The 24,798-nt window shown below is 43.9% G+C and overlaps 2 protein-coding genes across 3 annotated transcripts in view; one reads left to right on the top strand and one right to left on the bottom strand.

Moving 5' to 3' along the window:
• VSIR (V-set immunoregulatory receptor) overlaps nucleotides 1–20,828 on the bottom strand; it is a 29,640-nt gene extending 8,812 nt beyond the window's left edge. Inside the window, exons 1-4 of the mRNA XM_081913204.1 lie at nucleotides 20,596–20,828; nucleotides 12,825–13,244; nucleotides 11,037–11,093; nucleotides 5,838–5,945 (exon numbers count right to left, since the gene is read on the bottom strand). Of these exons, the coding sequence (XP_081769330.1) occupies nucleotides 5,838–5,945; nucleotides 11,037–11,093; nucleotides 12,825–13,244; nucleotides 20,596–20,674 (664 nt within the window). The 5' untranslated portion in view covers nucleotides 20,675–20,828. The remainder of the gene's footprint in view (nucleotides 1–5,837; nucleotides 5,946–11,036; nucleotides 11,094–12,824; nucleotides 13,245–20,595) is intronic.
• CDH23 (cadherin related 23) overlaps nucleotides 1–24,798 on the top strand; it is a 366,100-nt gene that overhangs the window by 295,785 nt on the left and 45,517 nt on the right. The gene's annotated exons all lie outside the window — the stretch shown is intronic.

The raw sequence follows: 24,798 nt of genomic DNA on the forward strand, positions 1-24,798 counted from the left end.
ACGTATCGACTCAGAGACAAGATTTCCCTTTAAAGCTATAAAACAGCAAGAGGGACAATGCTCCTACGGCCACTTTGCCCCCTTTCCATCTCTACCTGCAGTTGGACTAAAGAAACTAACATCCTGCTTTGCTGCAGTGGGTGGATTGAGACACATTGGCAAAAGGGGCTTGTGGGACAGGTGGGAGCGGAGTTCTGGAACCACGTATTTTATCATTCTGTAAGGACAAACAAATAAACATATAGCTGTGTGTTCTCCTAGACAGAGAGATTTTTCTCTTTCTGACTGTAGGGAGTTTCTTCTTTGGTGGGGTAGCGTGATTTGGTGCAAGCGGTTAATGTATTTGCCATAAATACAGTGACAGAACTTTGTGAAGCAGCCCATCAGGGTGGATTTAAAGCAAAGGTAATTTAAATCAGCGATTTACGTCATGAGGAGGCATCGGAGAGGAAAATACCAATTTAAATGGAGCTTTCCACTGGCATTCCCTCACGCGTTTTCTAAATTAGAGGTTGGGAACCTCCACCCCACAGTCCTTAATAGGCCCAGCATGCCTGCCTGTTTGACTAAGCCATGCCCGCCTGCCCTACAGGTGTGGGGGCAGGTAAAGCTGCAGCTGTGCCGAAAGGGTGTTTGCAGTCCCTGTGCAGCTGATCATTGAGGCTTGCAGAGTATGTGCCTTTGCCTATGTGGTTTGATTTCAAACCACCCCTTGCGAAAATGGTTCACTCGACATTATTGTGACGTCAGGTGGTTGATTCCTGAGACCCTTAGGACCAGAAGCCATTGCAGTTTGTGAAATTAAGTATGAGAAACGAATAAGCTGTGCACTGCTCATCGTTGTCTCTCTTTCTTTCGAGTGTAATGCTCTTTTTCTGATTCACTCTGCTTTGGCCCGGGTGCACTCACCCTCACGAAAACAATGTCACAAACAACTAGAATGACTAATAGGGTGAAGCAATATTTGTTAAGTTTTTGAGTACACTGGAAATATTTATTTTCATGAGAAGACCGTTAAATGCCCCTGTTTAGTAGTTGGAGTGCACATATTCGTATGAGAGAAATTGCCGTATTCGTTCTTCAATTATATCTAAAAGCCTTTTTTAACTTGAAGTCACTGTATTGGTTTAGATATTTAACTGTAGGACTGATGTGTTTATATTCAGATTAGGTAAAGGTACCCCTGCCCGTACGGGCCAGTCGTGTCCGACTCTGGGGTTGTGTGCCCATCTTGCTTAAGAGGCCGGGGGCCAGCGCTGTCCAAAGACACTTCCGGGTCACGTGGCCATCGTGACAAGCTGCATCTGGCGAGCCAGCGCAGCACACGGAAACGCCGTTTACCTTCCCGCTAGTAAGCGGTCCCTATTTATCTACTTGCACCCGGGGGTGCTTTCGAACTGCTAGGTTGGCAGGCGCTGGGACTCAGCAACGGGAGCACACCCCGCCGCAGGGATTCGAACCGCTGACCTGACGATCGGCAAGTCCTAGGCGCTGAGGTTTTACCCACAGCGCCACCCACGTCCCCCATATTCAGATTATTTAATATTAAACAATTTACTCTTTCAGAGAAACTTCGTATTCACAATTCTTCAAAAAGATTTTTTTAAAAAATACATTTTAAAAATTGGGGTCTTTCTGCAATTTATTTTGAGACTAGAAATTGTTCGGCATAATTAAACGGGGTCGTATCCAACTTGTATATGTTGCTGACATTCATTTTTCTATTTGACAAAATTTGCTTCTCTCCTACTCCCTCTGTTTGCACTTTTTAGTATTTCCTGCTAGCATTTTCTTCATTCTTCTACACATTTTTTTTTGTACAGCAACTGAAACACTAGTCCTTTGCTGAGTCTAAAAGCACCTGTTTTTGCAAGAAGAGTAACTTCCTCCTTATTTGCTACTTATAGTAACTAGATTCATTGTGTAACTGAAATGGAAGAGAGTATATTCTTTGTAGAGCTCTCAGAAACCGAGCCCTAATATTAAAGAGAGATCAGATTGGACCCTCTTCTTTTCCTTTCCTTTCCTTTCCAAGGGTGGAGGAATCCATTAGTTGATTACCTTCAACTAGGCCTATGTGATGCGCATCAGTGAGGTGAATTGAAGCAAGGCTCCAAACCAAGCTTATTAAGGAGCCAGGGGGAGACTAGGCCGTGTGAGCTGACTCAGTCATCGCACAGCAGCTAGATTGGGCAGAGCCTGCAAGACAGTCCTCTAGAGACTGCTTAGTCAACCTGCACAAGACGGACCTAAACTATTCAGGAAAATCACCTTTCTTCTTTGGTTCCTGAATATAGCTCTTAACTTAAAAATGGGCATTTGATTGAAATCTGCTTCATTCTATTCAAGGCAGAGAAGAATCAGAATGAAAGTGGAATAGAAGGTCTCTTAGACTAGCTAGGGCTAGCTTTCTCTGAGACCTCTGGCTCCTAGGTGGTAGCAAGAGTTGGAAAACTCTTAGTGTGGGGCTCGCCCTCCAAGCAATACAGAAGGAGTGTCATTGAGTATGTTTTGCCTGCTACAAGTGTGTCATGGTAATTTAGTGGAATTGAAGAAGTTCCCCGTTTCGCCTCCTCCCATCCCCTCAAAAGTACAATATCTGTTAGAAGGCAACCAGTGTGTTCTGATGTACTCTGCAACTTCTGCAATGTAAGAGTTCTGAACCTCAGAATGTGAGGCAATCCACTGTGTTTGAATTCTTACATCCAAGAAACATTTGCTGGAACTCTGCACAATGAAAGCAGCTAGGGTAGTATTAAAATGGAGCTGGGGTGGGGACATACCCAGTGCTTTTTTTCTTTAAAAAATGTTTAGAGGTACTCTCATTTTGAATCACCATTTTATAGTTCAAATCGGGGGAAATAAATATAGTAAATGGACAAAAGTACAAAGATTCACAAAATGTTTAGGGGTATGTTTACCCCTGCATACCCCCCGCAAAAAAGCACTGGATATATCTCACTTCAGTGCCTAAAATGAGGTTTGAAAAGATGAGGGAATTAAAAAAAAGAAATCCAATTAACTGTACATTAGTTAGTCTAATTAGCTCCAGATGTTAATGCTTTCATTCCTCTACTTCTTACAGCTAAGCTGTAGAAGGAACTAGGCAGCTGCTGAAATTTAACCACACTGTTCATACTGAATGAAACTGTAATATTTATATGAAATGGAAGAAGGTTGTTCCACAGTTTAAAAAACACACGTCTTTTTCACACCTCAAGCTAATGTATTTCCAGGCATTAGCCCTGCTGGCTGTGCATTCCAATGTGAATGTCCTGAAATCAAGGCAAAGCAATCAGTCCCAATGGGGATTTGACCCAGGGTAGACAGATTTAAGTTACAAGTCTCTCTAAACCTTATACAGTGGTACCTCGCAAGACGAAATTAATTCGTTCTGCGAGTTTTTTCGTCTTGCAAATTATTCGTCTTGCGAAGCACTGATTCCCATAGGAATGCATTGAAACCAAATTCCCATAGGAATGCATTGAAACTTGCAAGACGTTTTCGTCATGCGAAGCAAGCGCATAGAGAAATTCGTCTTGCGAAGCAACTCAAAAAACGAAAAACTCTTTCGTCTTGCGAGTTTTCCGTCTTACGAGGCATTCGTCTTGCGAGGTACCATTGTATGTAAAAAATGCCCTGAACTTTTGAAGACTTCAGACAAGCCAAATTCTGCAGTGATCCCAAATTGTTGTTTGTCAGTATATGAGTGTGCATCTATTTACACTTAAGAAAGGTGAGGGCTCATCCTGTTATAATTTTGCACTTAAAAAAAATAATCCCAAACAGAAATGTTTGGTGTGTTCTAGCTAATTTTATTGCATCATTAGTTTATGTAAGTAACAGAAGCAACTGGCATTACGGAAAGGTAGAGAGGCTCATTTTTCTTTTGTAGTGAGACATCGCCCTTTGGCATAGAACAATGCTAAGGAAGAAGACACTCCCGGTTCTCCAGTTGCCTGTGTGCAAGCACAATTGCTCCATGCAACTCAGAAAGAAGAAAACATGCAGCAGCATTCTGGCCCAATATGAACGCACTATTACAGAAATGATGCAATTTCTAAGTAGCGACAGAGCACTATGCCACACCCCAGTACAATTTAACACGCTGGTGCTTCGTTAACCAACCCTGCCCTTTCGTTCCGCCAATTCCTCCCAGCCACCCATTTTCCGAGAAATGTGTATAAACAGGAGTCCAACGAGGGTGGAGAAGCTGCTATGCCTGCAACATGAAAGCAGCTGACAGGCTGCTAAATAGAGAGCTGGAATGTTGGCTTTTAATCAGAACAACTCCTAATACGCAGAACTGGGGCAGAATAGACGTCACACAAATATTTGTTTTATTTAAACTAATTCAGCAACGGAAACACTGTAAGATATTGGGGGGGGGCTTCCCTTATGTTTGACTCAGAGGCTGTAATTACTGCTGAATACTGTGGCAGGAGTAAGAACCTATCAGTATATAAGAGCTCTTCTCGGAGCCTTGCACTGGCTGCCAATCTGGGCCAAGTTCATGGCCTAGTTTTATTGGCATACAAAGCCTTTACTAGCTTGGGACCAGTTGCCTTGCAAGATCACCGTACCTGCTTCAATCTGTGGTGCTGTCACAGTTACAGATGCCACATAATACTTGTTCCACACTTGTAAAAAATCAGTCTTTTAGTGCGGCGGCTCCCACACTTTGGAACTCCCTGCCTATTGATTGCAAGCAGGTGTAGGATTGCCATATGCCCGGAATTTCCTGGACATACCCGGAATACTGCAGTCAGAAGCACTTTCTGGGCAGAAATTGGGAAAATGTCTGGGAAAATCTGGACGCATGGCAATCCATGTCAGCAGTGCTGTTTTTGCTGATTTTCCTTAAAAAAAAATAAATAGCTGAAATACATCAATTTTGTGTGTGTGTGATTTTGCTTAAAAGAAGCTCAGCAACTTTTGTGCCCAGATTTTCACCTTTTGAAATATGGCAACCCTAGGCAGGTGCCTTTGCTGTACTCTTTTCAGAGCCTGCTAAAAACATTTTCATTCAGAGAAGCCTATCCAGACATGCAGAAGCCAAGGTGTGTTTTAATCTGGTCTTGTTTATTGAGGGTTTTAATTATTTCTGAATGTTTAAAATACTCGATTAACCGCTTTTATGGACAATTTTATGGCTTTATTCTTTTTGCAAACCACTTTGACGTTTTACCGCAATCGAGCGATATATGAACGTTGTGAAATAAATAAAACGTATGTAGCAGCTTTCTGCTCATTGCTTCTTGTGGGCAATAGGAAGTGGTGTAAGTCAGAAAAAAGGCCAGGAATGGCTTAGGGAAACATTTTTGCTTGTGTATTCAAAGCAATCAGTGCTGTGCCACGCCACACAACTTCACGTTTAGGATTTCCAAGTTCAAATCCAGAGCTCATGAATACATTTTAAACAGCTCTCCGGCAGCAAATAGGATGCAGGCATAACTTTGCTGCAAGCCCCTCAGCTGCCTTTCCCTTCTGCCTACTGTGAAGCAAAACAGGTCCTGCTCACTCCAGCATGTGAAAGGGAAGAGCTAACGAAAGGACTACTGCCATTGCCATGAAATTTATCACCAATGTATAGTACTTCAAAACACACACACACATGACCTCCCAGATGCAATTCTGCTTTCACCGTAAATGGCTTGGTATCATTAATGCAATAGCACAAATATTTTCATATTAGCGCCCGTGCTCTTGAAAGGACACAGAGGAGAAGAACCAGATACGTATGTGTGTCACTTTGCACCGAATACTAAGCCTGTTAAGGAGAAATAAATCAAGACGGGATGGGGTGAGGAAGAGGAGGGAAACGTTTTGATACGTACGCCTGTTAGCGATTGCTTTTCTCTGCTTGTAAATGAGGAGCAGAATGAGGGGAAGGCACAGAATGCCCACAATGCAGGCCCCTGTTGCAAGTGCAGCTGCTGTGACATCTGAAAAAGAGCAAGGAAACAGAGAGAGTCACATCATCAAGCGAGCAGAAAGATTATTCTCATTGCTGGAGGCTGTTGGGTGTGAATTTGGTGGTTTAGATATGAGGTCAAAATGCCCTGAATAGGAAAGCAATTCCTTTATACTAAAAGTGTTGTTGCCTTTGCCACAATATTATAATATTCCTGTGTAACGAAGTGGATTTTCATTATTTCAGAAATGTGGTGCTCCATCAAAATTTAGTCGAATGTCCCTTAACCATTTTACAAGGCTGTAACAAAAGCACGTCAAACTGCAAGTAGATAAATAGGTACCGCTCCAGCGGGAAGGTAAACGGCGTTTCCGTGCACTGCTCTGGTTCACCAGAAGCGGCTTAGTCATGCTGGCCACATGACCCGGAAGCTGTATGCCGGCTCCCTCGGCCAATAAAGCGAGATGAGCAGCGCAACCCCAGAGTCAGTCACGACTGGACCTAATGGTCAGGTGTCCCTTTACCTTTAATCATTATTCAGATGAAAAGAAATGTCTCGAGCATTTGAGAAAGATAACAAATGTAGTTGTATATAAACCTAGGGCAATTATATTATTGCCTACTGGGTTCTTCATATAGTTGCACTGCTTTCTGTCAGACTGAAATGTTATAGAGAAGTGGTTGCTCCTGACGTGGAGATGAAGTCAGGAAGAACTTTCAGATAGTAAAAGCTGTTCGACAGTGGAACGGTCTCCCTTGGGTGGTTTTTAAGCAGAGGGGTGGATGGCCTTGGGTCATGGATGCTTTAGTTGAGATTCCTGCGTTGCAGGAGATTGGAATGGATTACCCCGGGCGGGGGGGTGTCCCTTCCCACTCTACAATTCTATGATTCTGTGAAATGATGAGAGTTATGTATTGAAGTTCTCACCCTGGCCACCAGGGGTATCATGTATATAGTTTTCCCTCAGGTCCACGTCAGTTAATTTAGGCGGGAAACCCTGGGTGGTTGTTGTTACAATGCTGACAGCTGGCTGCCTATAAAAGCAGGCCGGCTGAGCTGTTTGCTGTTCAGTTCAGTTCCAGCTTACAAATAAAGAGCTGCTTTGGAGAAATTGCTGCTTCGTCTGCTATGTCAAACCACTGCTTAATAATGAGAGCTCAGTTTGTTGATGTTACACCTGTTATGCAGCTTAGAGGGCACTGGAGCCCTGAAAAAGATGGCAGTTCTAATCACTTGTGGTCCAAAATACATAAACACCACTGGTTATTGTTTAGCAAGAAACTTTCGTAGACGTAAAAGGAACTAAACATTTTATTTATGTTATTAAAACGTAACAAATTTAAATATAAACACACTATTTGATCCCAGCATACAAATGAGACTGCATGTGTAAATAATAGGAAAATACTCATTTTATATAATTTTAACTAATGAATATTTTCCTATTAATGAAAATCCATCAGCTACATACAGATTATCCCCCAGATTACCAGATTACCCCCCCCCTTCTCGGTGGTGGCGCCTGCCTTGTGGAATGCCCTCCCATCAGATGTCAAGGAAATAAACAACTCCCTGACTTTTAGAAAACACCTGAAGACAGCCCTGTTTAGGGAAGTTTTTAATGCCTGATGTTTTATCGTGTTTTTAATATTCTATTGGGAGCCACCCAGAGTGGCTGGGGAAACCCAGCCAGGTGGGCGGGGTATTAATAAAAAGAAAAAGAAAAAGAAATTATTACTATTACTATTATTACTATTTTATTATAGATGCCTACTTGTATTTATTTACTCAAATTGGCAAGTTTGGGGAAATTTTAAAAAATTATGTATGATATTTTGAAGGGTATTCCAAATTTCTTCAAAAATGCTTGAACAAGATATTTTGTTCAGCCCCTTTTGCCAGTACAAAAAGGAGGGGGGGGACACTGCTGTAATTGCAAATACTGGACTTGATCCAAAGTGAATGCAAAGGCACTTGGTAGTTTCATCGCCCTTTGGGCTCAGATTCATGATAAGCTAATGACATTTAATTGCATGCAAAGCTCTCTGCTTCATGTGCTAGACCACAACTTCCTAAACCTTTATCAGCTTACAACTTGACTTGGCAAGCTGTGTTTTAGTCCAGCAAATACTATTTACTCTGCATCTGTGCAGATTTAATCAAGGCAGTGAAACCCAAAGCCTGATAGGTAAATGCAAATTCCATGCCAACAGCCTATTTTTATTTACAGATATTAAATAGTGTCTAGATTATAGACAGGACAGATCTGTCTCGAAACAGATATGACTAGTATGAGTTAGACTTGTTGAAACACAGCTGACTGACTGAGAAAGAGAAGGGAGAAAAAATGTTCTAAGCATTGCCGAATCGCAGTGAAAGAGCAGCTTTCATTCACACAGAGCTGCTTCCAAGTAGTTATAGCACCTATGACAAGTATATGTACAGCTTCCAGTAATGAATCAGCCAAGTTAGTGAACAGTGAGAACCTGAAGCTCAGAGTTTGTCTGGTTTTTCTGCAACAAGATGAAGTTCTACTCTCCGGTCCTTTTTAAAATTAAAGATACCACATATTTAGCGAACAAAATAAATAGCTAGATGCCAAAACTTGTAGGGAGAAGAAAAGTGTCAGAATTAGTTGGGCTGGAATAAGTTCAGTAATATGTGTAAGATGCAGAACAAGAGTCAAGACCTGTTTATTCAACTCCCATGAGCAAGGGTGGAAAACTTCCTTAGGCAAATTCACATCAGGCTGCAATTTGAAGGACTGCATATTTTTCCACAAAAATGAGATCTCCTGCATGTGTAATACAGGAACATGCCAATGAGGGGATGTTTTCCTAGAGACTTTTTCCTGGAAAGGGAGGTGGTGGCAATTGAAACGTGCAACTTGACTCATTTGCTGCTTGAAAAACTTCCCTACTTGATTTTGTGATTGTATAAATTGGCCCTCAGTGCTGTTTGCTGGAACTGTAGGAAGTCAAGCTCTGTCTTTATGCATGTTGTCTAGAAATCTCCAGAGATTTAAAATTGCCTCTAGTCTGGTAATAAGCTATGTTTCCCAGCATGTGTGGGAAATGGAAGCTTTGTTTTTGAAGATGTGGAATATAGTGTAGAACAAAGAGGTTCTTAAAGCTCCCACCCTGAACCATTAAGGACAAACTAAGAAAGCAGATGTGAGCTCCTGGCCTAAATTTGGCTAGGAGGTACAACTTCACTAGGACCTTCGGAGCTGCTTTAGGAACATGTCTGACAGCAGGTTTTTGTTCCCTTTTTCAAAAAGTGTTTTGTTATCAGAAGTTCCACAGAAGTTCCACTAATCTCATGCAGTCTTTTATTCAATGATGATATAAGATCTGTAAACACCTGTAGCAGCATTACCACAGATTTGTTAGCTCATATTTATAAATTTGTCATCAATATTGTGAAAACAAAAAGAAAGGATAGCTCAGCTGGTTAGAGCGCAATGCTGATAATGCCACGGTTGCAGGTTTGAGCCCTGTATGGGACAACTGCATTTTCCTGCATTGCAGGGGCTTAGACTAGATGATCCTAAGGGCCTCCTCCAATTTAATGATTCAGTGATTAAGAAAACACTGCAGTCCTTACCGTAAGGCCAAGGTATGGCAGTGCTAATATGAAAGCACTGTTTCTCCAAACAAAGCATATCCACATACAGCACAAATACTAAAATGTCCTTTCAGTTTATTGTTGTTTCCTTGAACTGCCCGCTTATTTCATTGTCCAAGTCCCTGTTATTTTCCAACTACATTGGGTTGTTCAGAGATCGTCACAAGGGATCAGCTACTTTCTACGGAAGCTCAAATACCATACAGCTAATGATGACTGTATGAGAACAAACTCTGCAGATCAGAACACAAAGGTTTTACTACCAGGGGACTTTTGATTCGAGTCCTTCATGAGCACCTTGGAACAAATACTTCCTCCAATTTTACTTTTGCAGACGAATTCAAGGTGCGGAGCAAATAGGTTAAGACAAATTAGAGGGAACCTGCGCTTCATGACAGGCTACTGTCTGATCTTTTTTTTTGCAAATGCCCTCCGTTATTCATACGCACTGTTAATTGAACCCTGAACTTCTCCAGGTTAGTTCTTGCTCAGCTTTATGAAGACATTACTCATTGGAAAGAGGGAATGACTGTAACCACGTACATCATATGAAATGATGTACTATAGCTGGACTACAACATGACAACTTTCTTCCACCTTGTGCTTGATGCTAGAGAGCCTTAGATGCCAATAATCTACATATATATTTGGCCTAAATCATCAGGAAGAGCTGCCAGCAGTTGCCATTGCTTTGCATGCAGAAGGTCCCAGCTTCTGATATTTCCAGGTGGGACATTTCCAGGCAGTGCGGGGAGTTGGACCAGATGACCCTTGGGCTCCCTTCCAAGTCTGTGATTCTATGATCCTGTGACTGAGGAAATCCTGCTGGAAACCCTGTATCTGTATCTGGCAGCTTCCTATGCAGCAGTTCCACTAAAATATACACCAGAGTTACAACCAGCTCTTCCCAGGGAAAGGGAGGCTGCCCCGTCAAAAGCAAGGTGCAACTAGGATTTGCAACCCTCTGTTGCTGTAATAGATGTCTGCCTCCCACCAAGCCCCTGTGCTGCATTTTGAAGTGAGAGAGCAAATATTTAACATATATAGAACACCAATAATGCCTTAGGCACTGCCTCCGAGGGCTTACAGTCTGCAATAAATACATATGGGGCAAGGAAATGTTAGTTTGGGGCAGGCAAAATAAACTGGGCAGGGTTGGGGAGAGTTAGGGAAAAGTTAGTGAAGGTTTGTTCAGAAAAAGTGCTGCTAAAGATATGAATCTTGAGATAAGCAGGAAACCACCGGATTAATAGTGCACAGGAAGCTACTTCACATGCATGCAAGCAATAAATCAGATGAGGCCTAAAGAATGGAGGAGATAATGGCTAATATGGGGGATTAGGCAAGATGGTCAAGTCTGAGCCTGTAAGGCCGTGCAGGGAGACAGGTAATGAGATAATAAATAAATAAATAACCACCAAATAAAGAAACAGAATATGCAATCTGCACTCATTTAAAGAAAACGATTTGTCTGAGTTGCAAAGGTAGTCTTACTTTCACTCTCCATGCTGGCAGCAGAATGAAGTGTGCAGTTTGGGAAAGTAGCATTTGCTGTAAAATAAAAGAAATAGTTGTTAGTTTCTTAGAAAGTCGGTTCTTGCGCGGTCTTTTGAAAAAGGGATGAACATAATGTGCTGGTTTGGGTGAGAATGAAGATACCGCCCTGGTTCACTTTCACCTCCTCCCCCATGTGGCCACGAGGAGGAGTTAGGAAGCTTTCCCTTCGGATAAACGTCCAATCAGAGTTAATGAAACTGGTTTGTTTTCACAAGTTAAGATGAACCACAGTTTGAGGTTCAGATGACATGCTTTGCTAAACCGATTAATCTAAAGCAAAAGATAAAAAAGGCTTTTGATATTCCCCTCACAGCTATGCTAGAGGAGAGGAAAGAGAAGAGAGCATGAGGCTACGGGAGGCTAGGCTCGTTCTCGTAACATTAAACTATGAGTTAGCATTATGTCTGAATAGCCAGTCGCTACAGAACGGACAAATCCCAAAGTCTTGGGAGACTTCCTACATTTTTATTGGTTTAAAATGATTATATATGATTCTCTTATTATAACTTCAAAGCATGCATAAGGTTGCAACCCAATTCTTAAAAATACAGGAATAAATTCGGGTGTGTGTGTGTTAAAATTCACTTCATACTCTGTTTTTAAGCATGCTGCTACTAGGGTGACTTTTTCATTTTCCTGAGAATAATCTTTTTAGCCTATCAGGAATCATGGGTTATGATGATGTCACACTATGTAGCCAATCAGTTAGTTGTGTGACAGCATCACTAAGCCAGTTAAGGCAATGTGGTCAATGTTTCTTGGATCAACATTGCACTCACTCTGAATGGGCAAGCCTATCTATGGAGCAACATCTGAAAAACCATCAGATAATGACATTTTCATCACTGTCAAAGTGTGTGTGTGTGTGTGTGTGTGTGTGTGTGTGTGTGTGTGTGTGAAGTGTCCCCAGTTTGGCTCAGTTCTAAGCTTTCTCTTTTGATTACCCCCACACTGGTAGTCTACATCTTTTGATAGTTAGGATGGCATTCGACTAAGCTTTCCACATAGTGCAAAATTGAATTTATTGAATATAACTAAGCACTTTAGGCTTGAGGGAGGGATGTAGCTCCATGATAAGAGTATCTTCTTTGCATGCAAAAGGTCCCAGGTTCGAATCCCCGGCATCTCCAGGTTAGGGCTCCCTGGAGAGCTGCTGCCATTCGGTGTAGACAATAATGGGCCAACTTGATGGGCCAGTGATGTGACTCAGCATAATGCAGTTTCTTACATCAGTTAAGTCCATTAATGGACTCTCTCTGAGTAAAACTTGGTTGAATACCACCACCCTTAGTGTAGACCATCCATGCCAATAGGTTTGTATGTGTGATTCTAGGACATGGGTAGGCAAACTAAGGCCCAGGGGCCGGATCTGGCCCAAATGCCTTCTCAATTCAGCCTGCGGATGGTCCGGGAATCAACGTGTTTTTACATGAGTAGAATGTGCCCTTTTATTTAAAATGCATCTCTGGGTTATTTGTGGGGCCTGCCTGGTGTTTTTACATGAGTAGAATGTGTACTTTTATTTAAAAATGCATCTCTGGGTTATTTGTGGGGCACAGGAATTCGTTCGTTCCCCCCCTAATATAGTCTGGGCCCCCACAACGTCTGAGGGACAGTGGACCGGCCCCCTGCTGAAAAAGTTTGCTGACCCCTGTTCTAGGAGAATATGAAACAGGCGAAAAGATGGCTTTAGCTATATCTGCTTTGTGTACAAAGTTCACCTGCCTTTTTGTATCCGAAGTTCCATGAAACCATGAGCCTGCTGCTTGGCACGGGCTTTGTTGTGCTCCTTTTCAGCTTCTACCACGTAGCAACAGTAGTTCCCACTGTCCTTGAGAGTAAGGTTTGCCATGGTGACATGAAACGTCCCGTGGTGATCCGAGGAGAATTCCAAACCATGGTGGCTCACATGCTGCCCGTTGTGCTTCTCCGGTTCATGATGCAGCTCCTTTGCTGAGACATTGCGGACATGTTTTTTCTGGGAGCAGCTCTGGTCTCCCTGGTTGCTGAAGTACCAAAATTTGTAAATGGAGTCATGCTGGGATGCCAGAGACCCACTGAGCTTGCAAGTCAAGGTGACCTTCTGACCCTCAGGGCAGATATAGAGCGCGTAAGGAGTGATGATTTTAAAGGTTGTTGACTGTGCTGCAGGAAGAAAGCAGAATGTTAGAGAAGCATGTGAGAGATTCAACTTAGTAGGTCAAGTACAGAGAGGCATTATTGTTTCCATTACACGAGAGAAAATGTGACTCACAAAGTTGCACTGAGTGCAACATTCTGGCAAATGAAGCAGGGGCTTTTGGTGCAAATGAAACTGTACGTTTATTAAAGTAAAAATAAATGATCACAGAATATTTTTATTGGTGGTCACCTTTATGTGCAACAGCACCAACAGACCTTTTCATTCAGGAGCCTATAACCTGGTATATTTCTGATGCCACAAACTGCTATAAAGTTCACAGTTACATTGCACTGAAATCAATTAAACATGAGCCAAGAAGAAGAGGAGCTATGAGCCAGAGTGTTTTGTGAGTGTCTTAAGACATGCTTACTGATATTTGTGTCTACCTTCACCCACATTCCTAAATAGAGCCACTTTCCTTTTTAAAAAAGGAACAGCTGTAGTTCTTGGCCTCACCTCACCCCTCAAGGCCAAATTGCTAAAAACTCATTAAGTTTTAGAAACAGTTAAGGCTCAGACTTCTTAAAGTAAAAAAATATATATTATCTGGAGGGATCACCGCAGACAAATGTTTGCTATTGAGTAGTTCACAGAACCTTGATAAACTGCAGCTCTTAATGTGGAATTGATTTGGATTGTCTAGAAGGGTTGTCAGTTCCTGCAGGGATATAAAACAGCTGCATATTTCCATGTTAATTCATTTAAGTGTATGCATATTTAGGATTGCCTGTTGACTCATATTTTTGCCATCTGAGAGGCGGTGGGTGGATAAACAGCTACGGATCAGTTCCGTACTTGGGATAGCCAGCATAAAAGCTGCATTCAGGTCATTTGGAATATTTGGATACATCAATCACCCCTAAGTGGTACATTGGTGCAATTTGCCTTAGAAATAGTTCAATGCAGCATGCGTACAGCAAGGCTATCCATTTAGCACAGGGGTGAGGCTCGGGGAGGCCGGATCTGACCCTCCAGGCCCGTCTGCCTGAAACCCCCTCAAACACACCCACTTTCCTCAGGCCACACCCATAGCTATCCCTATTTGACACTTTCCTTAAGTGTTTTTGCCTGACTGGAATCTGAACTTTGATAATGTCTCTAACTTGCTTCGATGGAGAAGACAATAACAGGTGTTTGTTGTTGAAGTTGTTGGCATCTGTGTGTCTCAAGAGACTACTGTAACAAAAATAAAATTTGCATCTATTGTTCTTCCCACTTTTGCCTCTCGTCTTGCCCGCCAGGAGAATGTGGCCACAAAAAGGCAGTTGTGGTGTTGGCTCTGAAAAAGCTTCCCTGCCCCCGATTTAATGTGTTCCATCCCTTTTGTAACCACCAGCTTTTTAAAAACTGCAGTATCCTTTTGTTTTGTTGTTACCCTATGTGGTTAAGTAACTTCTGGCTTTTAAAAATCTGAAGAGTCTGCTGGTATTAGCAACAAAATATGTTTTCAATTACCTGCAGCAACATCCTGTTTGGGGTTTTTATGGCTAGAGCTGTAAGGTGTGTGCAGGTTGTTGTTAAGTTTCATATCTTGCCTCTCCCAGTGGCAGAATAATTCTGCAGTTCACCAAGCGCTTCCTGCCTCAGGAGGAAGCCCTGCAGCACTAAGTCATTGAAGAGAGTTGTGGGGGGTGGGGGGGAATGGCACGAAGAGGCAAGCCTCTTCTTGCAGCCCCCCTGTCACCCCGTGCTGGGTTTTTGTCTACAGTGGTACCTCGGGTTAAGAACATCATTCGTTCTGGAGGTCCGTTCTTAACCTGAAACTGTTCTTAACCTGACGTACCACTTTAGCTAATGGAGCCTCGATTTTAGTTCTCATCCTGAGGTAAAGTTCTTAACCCGAGGTACTACTTCCGGGTTAGCAGAGTCTGTAACCTGAAGCGTTTGTAACCCAAAGCATTTGTAATCCGAGGTACCACTGTACTTCCTTCAAATCTTCCCAACACTGTAGGAGACTACTGGATAAATTTGAGGTAGCACAACAAAAAGGCACAAGACTTAATGGATTCCGCTCCCCCTTCAGCAATGTGATTGGATCCCTGGGTGCTTTATATTGAAATTTACAGTTGGAGAAGGTTGGGAGCAGTGCTGTTTTTCTAGAAAAAGAGGTGCTGGAGCTCACCATGAACTTCTCCCTTGTTCTCTTCAAATGGCAATGGTGCCCACCTGAGAGGTGCTGGAGCAGGGCCTCTTTGAGCTCCAGATGGAGAGAAAAAAAGACCCTGGCCGGGACAAATGAATTTCCTTAATTTGTAGAAAGCTCTAAAATTTGTTTTCACTATTACAGATCTTGCACACTTAAAAAGAAGAAGATTAAACTGCAATTTAATCTTATAGGCTAACTTGGGGAGCGGGGAGTAATTGAGGAGATAGGGTGAGCAAGCCACTCCTGTGATGTCTTCTGTCAAACTTCCCCCAATGGCATGGACAGCAAGCAATGGAATAGTAATGAATATGCTGACTTTAAAAAGGGAGTGTGTGAACTTGATGATTAATTCATTGAACAATTAACCATAAATGAGGGTACAAAGGTCTTGGGTGAAACCATGCCTCCCTCCCACCACTTCTGACTTAATTGCGTTTAAGTTCGCCGAATAATGCAACACAGATGATGCTAATATTCCATGGATCTTTGGGACACAGTATGATTTTACTTCCTTGACTTAGGCTTAATTAAACCTAAATGTCAGAATATTTAAATGGCAGTGAGCAAGGCAAATGTCAAAATGCCTGTGTGACTATCAACCAAATATCTTACAATGAACACTTAACCTTTTTTTGGTGTTGTCTAAATACAGTAATATTGTGTGGCACTGCATGATATGGTAGTGGTATCTCAGTTCAGGGTGACAGAAGAGGGGGTGGGGAAGAAACCCATGCATATAAGTTGATAACACTGTAAGGAAAGGATATTTGCACAGTTTATTGGAAGCTCCTTTGCAGCCACAATTATTACTTCCCCTGTAACAGACGTCAGTAAACTAGTGGCGTCAGTTTTCACTTAGATGACACAGAAGACATAGTTTAAAATTTGAGGAGGGGGGAAGAATTGGGGGAAACATTGTGTGTAGTTTAGCATAAGTCCACTTTCCCCTCAAAATGGTTCATCTCCCTACAGCACCTGTCTCATAAACAAGAAAACACCTGCTCTCTTAAAGGATATTCTTGTTCCTCCACCACCTGTAATCAGTCAGCATTCTATGCCACTGAGCATACACAGACTTCACTGAACTGTTCTTGGGAGCTTTTCACCCACCTAAGTTGTTCCCCTTAAATATATGTTATATTTCTGCAAACCTTGGAAACTCCCCCAGGCATGCCGATATCTTCCTCCCGGGTGCGGATGTGCTTCAAGTTCAGCACTTGGAAAATGACTTTGCCATTAGTATATAGAATGACTGCCTCTCCGTGTTCCAGGAAGATGCTGAGAATTCTCTGTTGGAATTTTCTGATATCTCTTAGAGAGCTCCGGCTCCCTGTCCAGAGCTATTGTTTGCACACCCTCTAGGGAGAGGGAATAAATGCGGAACCCGTTGCGCAACTCTTAATGAAGTAGTTCCTTATGCTACACAGCGTAAACATGCCCTCGGTGAAGGGGCTTTTTCCCCTTTCCATGGACCGTAATAAGGAAGTCGCACAAGAAGGGCGTCCTCCCTGTATTTCAGCCAGCACTTTTAAGTGTCAGGATGCAAGGCGTGCCACTTCTAATGAAGAGGTCTTTCTTGCTAGGAAATAGAAAAGGCAGCAAACTGAATACAAAATCAGTTTAACGGGATTCTAAGATTCAGAATGCCTTCCACAGCTTTTCACGTCTGGAATTTGCAGGTATCTACGAATAGAGCTTTTCCCACTTTCTAGATAAGGGAGCTTATTCCATGAGTGGCTCAACAAGACTACCCAGTGGAAAACAAAAAGGAAGTATTTAGTACATGATGCTGTATGTACTAAGCGTATTGGCAAGGCAGCTACGGCAGTGGCTCACCTGTCTAAAAGGGTGTGGGAGAATGTGATACTAACACCCAATAACAATCAAGGCCTACCAGGCTTGTGTGTTGAGCATGCTGTTTTATGGGAGTAAGTCACGGGTAACCACCAGGAGTGACGCCTCAATGCCTTCCACATGCACTGCGTCAGGAAGATTTTGGGCATCACATGGCAGGACAGAGTCTCAAGCAAAGACACACTTTCCCAAGCCCACATGTCCACATTCCTGTCTCAGCAAGGTCTATGCCGGCTTGGCCATGTCCACAGAATGGAAGATGGCAGGCTCTCCAAGGACATGCTCTATGGGGCGCTGGCTTCAGGTATTAGGCCTGTTAGCAGACCACCTCTGTCTTACAAAGATATCAGCATGCAAGACGTGAAGGCTGGCAACATCAGCCCCGCTGTGTGGGAATCCCTTGCAGAGGACCACAATGGCTGGAGGCAGTCAGTCAGGCCGTGCATGCATAGCAGAGTGACCCGGAAAGGAATGACCACTGCAAGGAGCGCAGAGAGAAGAAAAAGCCATGATGTATCTGCAGCAGCACAACCAGATGCCTTCAACTGCCCCAGCTGCAACAAAACATGTCTCTCCCATATCTGCCTCTACAGCAACAGCAGACACTATAACTCTGACGGTTTGACTTCACCCGCAAAGGCGCACTCCTCCATTGTCTCTTGAGACAGACAGATAACAACCAACAACAGGAGGGATAGGCTCGCATGTGAATATATAAGAAGACCCCCTCATAGTCCTTGCCTCTGGGAAGCCCGCAAGCGGCAGGACACAAGGTAGAAATGAATGGACCCACAACAGTTCCAAATCCATTCCATCAGCATACATATTTTACAGGGGGGAATCCATAAAAATTGGAGATGAAATACAAATGTGGGTGGAGGGGGGGTAGGGGTTAATGTAAGCACAAAGGCAGATAGGGGGGCTGCAGCGCTGCTGCCTGAGTGTTTTAATTTCTGTTTGTCTGTTTCCCTCTGGCAAAGCTCTAGAATGCATCCAGCTGCTCACAGCAACCACTTCCCGGGACAGTGTGGGGACAGGGGCCGTGAAATATCAAGTGGCATAGAAATGCTCATAAATAAACAGATGTGCAACTGCTCCAGGGATGCTAATCCATCCTTGGTGCTGATGCACCCATGCAGCCCCAACTTCATTACCCCCCTGCCTCATCACCATCCTGGTACGCATCATTGAAGCTGACGTCAGGAAGGGGTGTTCCATGGCCCTGCCCCATAGTGCCAGCCACTCCTGCTACTAACTTAAGACTGTAGGAAATCTGGGCTGGCCCTCCCACCAGGCAGCTGATTCTGGGTATCATGAAAGCGCAGCAAGTTGTTAAATTTATTATTATGATATATTTTAACAAAATTTCTATACTACTTGATTGCAAAAAACCCCCCACAAAATAACATAAAAGAACCTCTAAGCTTTTACAAAAGAACCTCTAAGCTTTTACAAAAGTATAAAACAAAACATTAAAATTCCTCTGTGTGTGTGTGTGTGTGTGTGTGTGTGTGTGTGTGTGTAAGTTAAAAACAGGTATTAAAAAACTTTCAAGAGAAGATGGTTCAAATTAGCTAAAAAAGTTTCAAAGGACATGTAGCTTCTACCTTACTGGATAGGCTTGCCTAAACAAAAAGGTGCCAAAAAGGAGTCAATAGGCAGAGAGTTCCAAAGTGTAAGTAATATTATGTGTTACCTGGAACAGTTGCCCTTTCTGGAGATCAAAACAGTCAAGTGGGCACATATGGATCGAGGGAACCAACCCCACAGGTAAACTGGTCCCTAGATGTTAAAGGCTTTGCATACAAGTAGTAACAGTTTGAACTTGACCCGGTACTTGAACTATTGTGGCATTTTTACTGCCAAGGAGGGAAAGGCGGTTATGGTATTTTCTGCCTCAGATGCCACAATAACTCAGCTGGTCTTAAGCACCAGGGGAGGGGAGCATTTGATGCTCCCACCTTAGGAAAAATATTGATCTGACACTGTTAAGTAGTTTTCTCATCCTTCTTACACAGTTCTCATCGTGCTCTTTCTCAACCTCTTGGAAAATTTGACAATCAGATAAGTAAGTGCTTGGGGGGGGCAGCTGTTTTGTTTGCATTTTAAACAAATATTCAGAGTTATATAATGTTATTTGTTATCTCTTGGTTAGATGCCTTTAACGCAAAGTTCCTTCAGCCTCATAAAAACTCTTGAGAAGCAGAATATTAATATTTACATTTATATATGCAGAACTGAAAGACAGTTATTTGCTCAACACCACCAAGTGAATTCACAGCTGAGCAAAGATGTAGCCTTGCACAGATGCAAGCCCATTGCTGTCTGTCAGACTGTGCTAGCTAACTTGCTGACTATTTCAACAGCTTGTGCAAAGGAGAGGAGCAATTGTAAACCGAAATAATCTTGTTATTCCCTTGCTGTTCCTCTCCCTTAAAACATGATTTGCAAGGGATCAATGACTTTAATATTTTTTCAGTGATCTCAGCTGAGCCCCAGTTACTAGGAAAAAAAACAATCCTGTTTCCTCTGCATTCAGCAAAAAGCCCTTTAGGCATCACATATGACATAGCGGCCTTGCAGTAAAGTTACCTGAGGGATATAAAAAAAACCCAGTTGAAGGCCTAAAAGTTGGTCTGTAGCCAACTCTGGACTTCAAACCCCACACATGCAAATATGTACACAGCTGGGGTTGTTTATTTTTTAAAAGGCCAGCTCTAGAGCCAGAAAGACACAGCCAAGCAGGTAAGGATACAGGTGTGTGGGTGCTCCAAAGGCTTCCAACTCATACAAGCGGATTGGCACAGGCATCCCTGTGGGCCACCAAGATGCTCTTTTTGGAACATCCCTCACCTGTTGACAAACTTCATTCACCACCAGCCTGCACCACCACAACTGCATCCTGCACATACTTCAGAGTAACCAGCCCTGCTTTTAGACCCGTTTGGGGATGGATGGAGGTGGGATAAGCCAAAATGATGCCCACCCACTCACCTGTCCTGGGTGCAAGAAGCGCAGTGAGGAAGGTGGGGCAAGGAGGAAGGTTGCTTCAACAAGGTATTGAAACTCCATTTGGTTTCCTCCCACCACACCCCTCCTGCCACCCAACCCACATTAGCAGCAGCCTTCCTCGCTGCTTTTTAAAGCGCCTCTCTCTAGCCAGGTAGCCTCCCAGGGAAGAGTGCAGGGGGGGGGGTGGAGGCTCCATCCCCGTCGGGAATCCTTGACCCTCAGGCCAGCCCGGTGGGAATGCAAATGCGCGGGTCTTGGCGCAGACCCAGCTGCGCCCTCCAAGGCTCCCCGCCTGCCCTTACCTCGAGGGAGAGCCAAGGCAAGCGTCAGCAGGAGCAGCGGCGGCGGCAGGACTCGCCGCTTCCTTGCCTCCTGGTCCATGCCGCGCGAGGTGAAAGAATAGTAAATAATAAATCCCTTTTCCGCTCGCCGGTCCCCTCTGGGTGGGTCTCTCTCCGGCGGCTGGCGCCCGGAGCTGGGCAGTCCCGAAGCAGAGCCGAGAGGGAGTTGCAAAACTCACAGGAAATTTCAGCAGCCCAGATGCGCAAACCCGGGGGGGGGGGTGCGCGCGCTTTGGACCGGGCGGGCAGCGCGAACGGAGGGCGCCCCCTGGAGGCCGAGAGAGAAAGCGGGTATGCCTCGCGCGTGTGACGCATCGATTTGACAGGTTGGGAGATTATCCCGTCTGTAGCGTGCAAACTTCGTCAGACCACCCTCCCGCCCCCGCCAGTTATTTGTTTGTTTAACAGGATTTATATACCACTTAATTATCAAAGCCTCTAACATTTTTTTTTCCTTTCAGAAAAAAAAGTAGGTTGCAAAGAGTTGTTTGATGCAGTCAGGTTTTGCTCTTAGGTTACCAGAGAATTTGCAGTTGAGCACACTGCCTCTTGCTAGAATTGGGACTGGTGGGGAAGCCTTAAAGGAGGGGGAGGAATTGAAATTTAACAATGCAGAAAGACGCTGTAGCTCAGAGGTAGAACACACTTGAACAGATGCTACCACCGCTTCCGATTATTGGCTCTTGGGCAGGAATGAGGTAGACCAGAAAGCCCCTGCCAGCCAGAGTAGGGAATATTGAGGCAAGATGGACTTGTTAAAAGGCAGTGTTGCATCAAACATTTGAAACCCATACTTGAAAAACTCTCCAGGTGCTTGTCAGTCATCCCAGTGCTTTTTCTCTCGGCATCTGGTACTTTTGGAGCTGAAAGTAGATTTGCTTATTACTACACAAGTTGTGCACAAGTGTGTGTGCTTGTGTGGTGGCGAGGGAGGAGACACGTGGTGTTTATTTATTTTATTTGCTTATGTTTGTGAGTCAAGTGGATATGTCAATCAGCTTAAGCTCCAATGGTTTATGCAGTGCTTGGCTTTCTTTCTCTCTCTCTCTCCCTTTCTCTCAACTGTGCTTTTAAAAGATGCTCTTTGATTCTGACATAGCAATATTAAAGTAACCAGATAAAATAATAGTAAGTCGAGATGGCGCAGCTTTGGAGACAAGAAAAGAAAGATCAAAGAGAGTACAAAGGGAAAGGAGATGGCATGCTCACACGTGAAAACCAAGCAAGGGAAAGTCGCAAGAGGCTCTTAGCAAAGATGTCTTTTGCGTGATCAGACAGCGCTTCAACCACAAAATGTTGCATAATTGCTCTGCTGTGTACTATGTTGTTACATGATTTCCTGGAGCTTTGTCTAGGAGATGTTGCAGAAACAGTGTGTGGCCAATTAAACTGATTGGGCTGATTGGTCTTATCTGAAAGGCAGTGCTGCTTACAGTAGGCTTTGAGGCCACTTGTTCAATCTACGGTACTCAACAGACAGGTACAATTTGAAGAATGCAGCAAACCTTTGATGTATTGAATCAGCCCTTGCTTCTGATAAGGAAGGAGGGAAAGGGAGTTGATTTGCATGAGCAGACCATCCTGCTGAAACAGTTTCTGAAATCTAGCCTGAAAGGGAGCTCATGTTCCATTAATGACGTCTTGTCAGGGTATTCAGTTTGAATTTGTTAAGAGCAGCAGCGCTGAAGGTGCTTAACACTTCCTCTGATCTAAATCGTCTCTACAAGTTGCTATTAGCCCCACAAGGGACAATGATAAATACTTGGTCCATGTATTGCGTGGCGAGTTCCCGCCCCCCACCAAGGATAAAGACACCAGACACCAGAATTTAAGGTTAAATAGGCGAATTAGGCCACAACTTTATTGAATTCAGGAATGAGAGGCATTGGCTTAGGCATTGGTCCTATCGACTATCCGGCTCCAGCCCATTTGCTGGAGACATGGAAAGGGTTAACACCATAGTGGGGGAGTCTCCTGCTGAGGCACGTCAACTAGGAGCTCCCCCCCCTCACAGCTGGGGGGGGCGTGCCTTAGGCCCACACCTCCATAGGCTTCGGACAGGGCTACGCTCCCCAGAGTCCTTTACCGGACCACCCTTCATTCTCTGGGGGGAGGTGATGGCGTTCCTCCCCCCCCCCACATCCTCTTAACCCCTTCTTACCAATGCCTAACTGCCAATGCCGAGGAGTTGTGACGAGTTGCTATGAGGTAGGCAAAAAACCAAATGGCTGCAAATTGCCAATTGGGAAAAATTCCTACCATGCCCCTTGCGGCGACAGACCGAAGTCCATAGCAAAGTCAGAAACCTACCTACCTAAAGGGAGGGAGGGGGGAACGTGGGGGCTAGCCAGCGAGAAGAGGGCGAGCCCGGGCCATGCTGGCCCTAAATAGGGCAGGCCCCGCCCCGCCCCCCAGACACCCGATTGGCTGGCTGGGTGGATGGCGCGGCCGGGATTCCCCTGCTCTCGCGGGGGCTGAAACCAGCCCCCGCTCACGTGGGGTGGGCGTGAAGCTCGCAACCCCACCTCCTGGGCCAGGTCCGGAAGTGGCTTTATTATTATGTTACCACAGCAGCTGGGGGGAGGGCGCATTTGGATTGGGGACTAGTTAAACATTCTCTTCCCAAGTACAGCTGCTCTGATCAAATTCAGAGTTCCTTACACTTGTTTAAAAATAAAAGTAAACATTGGGAGTGTTCGGCTGCAATCCTAACTCTGCTTACCTGGGACTAATCCCTAGTGAATTCAATAGGTCTTATTGTTAGAATTGCACGGCCATTCTTCGATTTCCTTCATGACATGTGGTTTGTCCCCAAGTCTTCTTTTTTCATGGAGAACTTTTCAGCTGTACTTCTCTCCATAAATAAGAAATAGCATTCTTCTGCAAAGCAACTTGCCCCATAACAGGGAAAGCCAAACTCCCTAACCACATGTATTTCAAGGTGGGCAGTATGTCCAGAAGGTATATAATAATAATAATAATAATAATAATAATAATAATAATAATAATAATAATAATAATAATAATTTATTATTTGTACCCCGCCCATCTGGCTGGGTCTCCCCAGCCACTCTGGGCGGCTTCCAACAAAGATGAAAGATACACTAAAATGTCACATATTAAAAACTTCCCTGAACAGGGCTGCCTTCACATGTCTTCTGAATGTCAGATAGATGTTTATCGCTTTGACATCTGATGGGAGGGTGTTCCACAGGGCGGGCGCCACTACCGAGAAGGCCCTCTGCCTGTAACTTGGCCTCTCGCAGTGAGGGAACCGCCAGAAGGCCCTCGGAGCTGGACCTCAGTGTCCGGGCAGAACGATGGGGGAGGAGACGCTCCTTACTTGCTGGCTGTGGAGGAAGTGCACAGCAAGGCTCTGTGTGAGAGTTTTCCTAAATCCTCTTGGTTTATTAGATTTGGCTTTTGACCTTGAGGTGCATACAGTTTTAATTCAGGAATAGAGAGGTAGGGGTGGCCACCAACTTGGATGGCTTCAAGAGAGGATGAGACAACTCATGGAAGATGAGGCTAACAATGGCTTTCTTCTACCTCATCCCAGAGAGAATGCATATGAATACCAGTTGCTGGAAATTTTTTTTTGGGGGGGAGAGAGTGCTGCAGGTACTTATTATGGGCTTCCCACAGGCACCTGGTTTGACCACAATGAGAATAGGATGCTGGCCTGATCCAGCAGCTTGTTCTTCCTTTCTTAAGCATTTTCCTTTCTTCCTCTCAAATCCCATGGGATTCATAATTGATTTCAGAATGGGGGGGGGAATGCAGTTTTCGAAACACAAGATACAGACCAGATTGGCAAAGTCTGCCCTACTCTGTTTAAGAATGGCAAATCCAAATGGATATATTTCATCCAAGTCCTTCAGAGTGGACACAAAAATTACAAAGGGAAAAAAAGAGAGTTAATGGTTTTTATTTTAGAAGTCTGCTGTGGAATTAGTTGAACATTCTGTAGTTTGCTGAGAGCATTTTGCATGGCTCCTGTGACAATTGGGAAGGGTTAATAGGCCTTTCTGTACTGCAGGGTTTATTCACACATTACAGTAGGTTGTTTCATTAAATTCTGGTCCATTGTTCTGCCCTATTTTAATATACCACAATGCATTCATTTGTATACCGTGATACCTTTTGCCATGCCTCCTGGATAAC

The sequence above is a fragment of the Podarcis melisellensis genome (assembly GCF_964234715.1).
Source record: "Podarcis melisellensis genome assembly, chromosome: 5".
Taxonomy (NCBI): domain Eukaryota; kingdom Metazoa; phylum Chordata; class Lepidosauria; order Squamata; family Lacertidae; genus Podarcis; species Podarcis melisellensis.